This window comes from Nicotiana sylvestris, chromosome 9, assembly GCF_000393655.2.
Source record: "Nicotiana sylvestris chromosome 9, ASM39365v2, whole genome shotgun sequence".
Classification (NCBI taxonomy): Eukaryota; Viridiplantae; Streptophyta; class Magnoliopsida; order Solanales; family Solanaceae; genus Nicotiana; species Nicotiana sylvestris.
Window position 1 is genome coordinate 37,999,538 of NC_091065.1, and position 4,938 is coordinate 38,004,475.

At 43.1% G+C, this 4,938-nt stretch overlaps 2 protein-coding genes across 2 annotated transcripts; both read right to left on the bottom strand.

The window, feature by feature from the left end:
• Positions 1-256: 256 nt before the first annotated feature.
• Positions 257-2,339, bottom strand: LOC138877459 (uncharacterized). The gene is made up of 3 exons (XM_070157069.1): positions 1,961-2,339; positions 1,519-1,835; positions 257-1,039 (listed from the first exon to the last, which is right to left on the bottom strand). The coding sequence occupies exons 1-3, from the start codon at positions 2,337-2,339 to the stop codon at positions 257-259; spliced, it is 1,479 nt and encodes a 492-aa protein (XP_070013170.1).
• A 48-nt stretch (positions 2,340-2,387) lies between these two features.
• LOC104229025 (uncharacterized) lies at positions 2,388-3,671 on the bottom strand. The gene is made up of 4 exons (XM_070157070.1): positions 3,603-3,671; positions 3,112-3,434; positions 2,910-3,003; positions 2,388-2,774 (listed from the first exon to the last, which is right to left on the bottom strand). The coding sequence occupies exons 1-4, from the start codon at positions 3,669-3,671 to the stop codon at positions 2,388-2,390; spliced, it is 873 nt and encodes a 290-aa protein (XP_070013171.1).
• Between the last annotated feature and the right edge of the window lie 1,267 nt (positions 3,672-4,938).

Genomic DNA, 4,938 nt, shown 5'->3' on the forward strand with positions numbered 1-4,938 from the left:
GCTTCTAGTGCTCTATTTTCACATGCTGGCAACTAAGGCATTGAGCGACATACTCAATAATGTTCTTTTTCATATCATTCCACCAATACACATCCTTAATGTCATGATACATCTTTGTCGACCCAGGGTGAATGGAATACAATGAATTATATGCCTCTGACATAATCCTATCTTGTAGCCCTGCTATATCTGGAACACATAAATGAACCCTGTATCTGAGAACCCCCTATCCTTTGAGTTCTAACAACAACTTCTTCTATTGTGTAACCCGCTCTCTCAACTTGACCAACTCTGGATTCTCGTACTGCCTCTCCTTTACTTCAGCTATAAGAGATGATTTTGTAGTATTTTGGAGTACAACTCCTCCATTGCCAGAGTCTACTAACCGAAACCCCAAATAAGCCAATTGATGAATCTCTCTGGTTAATTGTCTTTTCTCAGCCTCTACATGTGCTAAGCTACCCATAGATCGACGACTTAAGGCATCTACTACAACATTAGCTTTCCTTGGATTGTAGAGAATGTTAACATCGTAATCTTTCAATAACTCAAGCCATCGCCTTTGCCACAAATTCAACTTTTTTTTCTTAAAGATATATTGCAGGCTTTTATGATCGATGAACATATCAACATGAACACCATATAAATAATGCCGCCATATCTTAAGTGCATGGACAACCACAACTAATTCGATGTCGTGGGTTGGATAATTCCGCTCATGCTTCTTTAACTTCCGCGAAGCATACGCAATTACTTTCCCATGTTGCATCAGGACACATCCTAACCTGACACCTAAGGTATCACAATACATGGCATAACCATCTGGACCTTCTGGAAGTGCTAGAACTGGCGCTGAGGTCAATCTGTTCTTAAGCTCTTGGAAACTCTGCTCACAGTCCTCTGTCCACTGAAACTTTGTCGCCTTCAGCGTCAGCTTTGTTAATGGTGCTGAAAGAGAAGAAAAACCCTCTACGAACCTCCGGTTATATCCTGCTAAGCCTAGAAAGCTAAGAATCTCTGTCAGAGTGGTAGGTCTAGGCTAGGATTTCACAGCCTCAATCTTTTGAGTGTCTACCTTTATACCTCAATCGGATACAATATACCCCAAGAATGCTACGGACTTCAACAAAAACTCACACATAGAAAATTAGCATACAATATATTATCACGAAGGGTTTGGAGTACCGCTCGTAGGTGATCCACAAGCTCATCCTCCGAACGTGAATAAACCAAAATATCATTAATAAAGACTATCACGAATAGATCCAAATATGGCCGGAATAAGCTATTCATTAAGTCCATAAATATGGCAGGTGCATTCGTCAACCTAAAAGACATGACAAGGAACTCAAAGTGGCCATATCGGGTCTTGAAGGATGTCTTGGGAATATCTTTCTCCTGAACTCTGAGCTGGTGGTACCCTGACCTCAAATCTATTTTTGAAAAGCATCTAGCTCCCTGAAACTGATCAAACAAGTCATATATCCTTGGAAGTGGATATTTATTTTTAGTAGTTACCTTGTTCAGTTGCCTATAATCGATACACATCCTCAGCGAGCCATCTTTCTTCCATACAAATAGTACTAGTGCACCCCATGGTGAGGTACTGGGTCTGATGAAACCTTTCTCCAGCAAATCATTTGACTGCTCCTTCAACTCCTTCAATTTGGCAGGTGCCATTCTATACGGAGGGATGGATATTGATTGTGTTCCAGGAAGAAAATCGATGTCAAAATCAATCTCTCGCTCTGGAGGAATACCTGGAAGTTCATCTGGAAATACATCCGCGTACTCCTTTACTATTGGAATAGATTGAAGTGTAGGTATCTCAACATCTGCATATTTAACTCGCATAATATGATAAATGCACCCTTTTGCGATCATTTTCCTCGCCTTTAGATAGGAAATAAACCTGCCTCTAGGTGCGCTGTATTACCTACCCATTCAAGGATTGTCTCACCCGGAAAATGAAATCTAGCTGTCTTTACTTGACAATCAACTCTGGCATAACAAGCTGCCAACAAGTCCATGCCCATGATAGCATCAAAATCCAACATCTCTAGTTTAACTAGGTCGGCTGAGGTCTGACGACCACAAACTGATACCGTACAACCTTGGTAAATGCGTCTAGCGAGAATCGATTTTCTGGTCGGTATAGATACCACAAAAGGATCACTTAGTATTTCAGGCACTATACCAAACTTCCACGCGACAAATGGGGTAATATATGATAAAGTAGATCCTAGGTCTATCAAGGCATAAACATCGTGAGAACAAATGGTCAACATACCTTTCACAACGTCTGGTGAGGACTCTTGGTCCTGTCGACTTGCTAGCATATAGATACAATTCTGGTTACCACCTAAACTGGACCCTCTACCTCTGCCTCAACCTCTACCAGCCAAAGATTGAGACATGTGCCCTGAAGGATGCATGGACATAGCTGATCCTGTTGTTGAATTTGCTGGTTGCGCCATATCCCCATAATCTCTATTTGGGCAATCTTGCATCATATGCCCTGGACGTCCACATGTATAAAAGGCATCAGAACCGGATCGGCATTGGCCCAAGTGTCCTCGACTGCAGAAGGCACACCCCAGTGGAAATGGCCCTATCTGTCTCGAAGCTCGTTGTTTCTGCAAACTTGATGCTTGGGAGGTCTCACCTGGTCCTGACTGGGTATAGCGGTCATACCTATAACCCTGTAGCTGAGGTGGTGGAGGTCTAGGTGGCCGTTCAAAGTACTGGGGCCTGTAACTACTCTGAGACTGCTCCTAAGACTTGGCAAATCTCATCCTCTTATGCTGCCCTGACTCAGTCCTCTCCGTACTCTGCTGCCGATGCCTACCCTTCTCAATATTCTGGGAAAATGCCTGAATCCGTGAGATATCCATACTATCCTATAATACAGTGGTGGGAAACGCCTCGGTCAACTCTGGGGCCAACCCTGCTATAAACCTGTAGATTCTATCCCGCATAGTAGCAACTATAGATGGTGCATATCTGGACAATGAGTCAAAACAAAGACTATATTCTTGAACACTCATATTGCCCTGCTTGAGGGCTAGAAACTGATCTAGTCGGGCTTGTCGGATCTCTCATGGTAAGTACTGGTCAAGGAAGGCATCTGACAAATTCTCCCAAATAGCAGGAGGTGCATCACATCCCCTAGACCTTTCCCATCCCTCATACCAAAGGATGGATATATCTCGGAGTCGAAAAGCTGCTAACTCAACTGCCTCTTTCTCCGTGGCATGCATAACCCGAAAGATCCTATGAAGCTGATCTATGAAATCCTGCAGGTCCTTCCTTTGATATGTCCCCGTGAACTCTGGGGGATTCAAAGCAATAAACTCTTGGACCCTTGAACTCCCAAATCCCTCAAAAGGTCCTGCACTAGCAGATGCCCTAGCCTGTTGCTGGGTAGCTACCAACTGTGCCAACAAATGTACCGCACTAATCAAGTCCTAATCTGATGGAAGTGGAGGGGGAACTGGATGTGCGGTCTTCCTAGGAATATCCTCAGGTGGTGGTGGAGCCGGTAATCGCTAGGTAGGGGTCTCTCCCTGTGACTCCGATTGGGCCCCATCTACTGGGGGTACCCTGCTAGTCCCCTCACCTACTGCTGTTTCTCTCCTCTGGCTAGCCGTAGTCTTCCTAGTTACCGTCATCTATACATACAAATGTCAACACGTAAGTTTAACTCAAATTTCATATAATTCAGTGCTATAACACGATTTAGATTTGAAAGAAGGGTAATCAACTCCTAAATGCCTTGTAGTCCCCTGCTTATATAATGTGGTGCACCGCACATCTATAAACAAGACCCTACTAGACACGGCTTTTAAACTCCCTAGGACAGAACTACTTTGATACCACTTTTGTCATGCCCCAAGCCTAGGGGTGAGACCGGCACTTAGTGCCTCAACTATCCTTGCGTATCACTTGCGACTAAGAGTCTCTGAACATGAAATGTCATACTTTTGACATGGGCTACATTACGATAATGTGCGATGCAAAATATAAAACTAAATGGAGACTAACGCTGACTAAATGTCAACATAAGGCTGGGTCGGCAAGGCCGTCATAATTACTACAACTGACAAGCCAAAAAATATACATACAGGGCCTATAGTCCCAACATACTGCACTAACCGACAGGATATATGTACAAACATCTACTAATAGATGTACTATGATTGGAACAGGACCCCGACCTACCCATAACCTATCTACATATATAAACAAGATATCCACCACACTACTAGACCCGACAACTTCGGAAGAAGGGAAGCTTACCGATAAAGCTAAACTCGGGAAACACCTACTGAGGAGGTTTACCCGTCTGTCTGTCTGAACCTGCACGTATGAAATGTAGTGCCCCCAGAAAGGCACGTCAGTACGAAATAATGTACTGAGTATGTAAGGTAATATAAAGCTAAAACTGAACTGATAATATAATAACTGAATGCAACTGGGGATCAAAGATAATCTAAAGAGATGCTCATCAGCTAATACTGACTCATGACTCAAATTTCTCAATATAGTGAGTAAAATAGCTGTCCGACCCTATAAGGCTCAGTATACATATATATCTGCTCTGCCATAGTAGGCTCGCTCATAAGCGCTCGGCCATACTAGGCTTTGTATCTTGACCAACTGGGCTCGCTCATAGGCGCTCAGCCACAACAGGCTCAGTATATAACTTACCATCTGATCAGAGGTTGCCCAATAGGGGCCTGCCCATCGATTATAGCTCGATGGTAATGAAAGTACTGTATATATAAATTCTCTACTCTCTTGACTTGAATAAGAAAATACTTAATTGAATATGAAGTCCCGGTAAGGAGAATATTGTAACTTACAAAACTAGGAAAATATTCGCAACTTGCGGGACTAGCACAATATATGTAAATTCTGGGATATGAATTTTTCTTT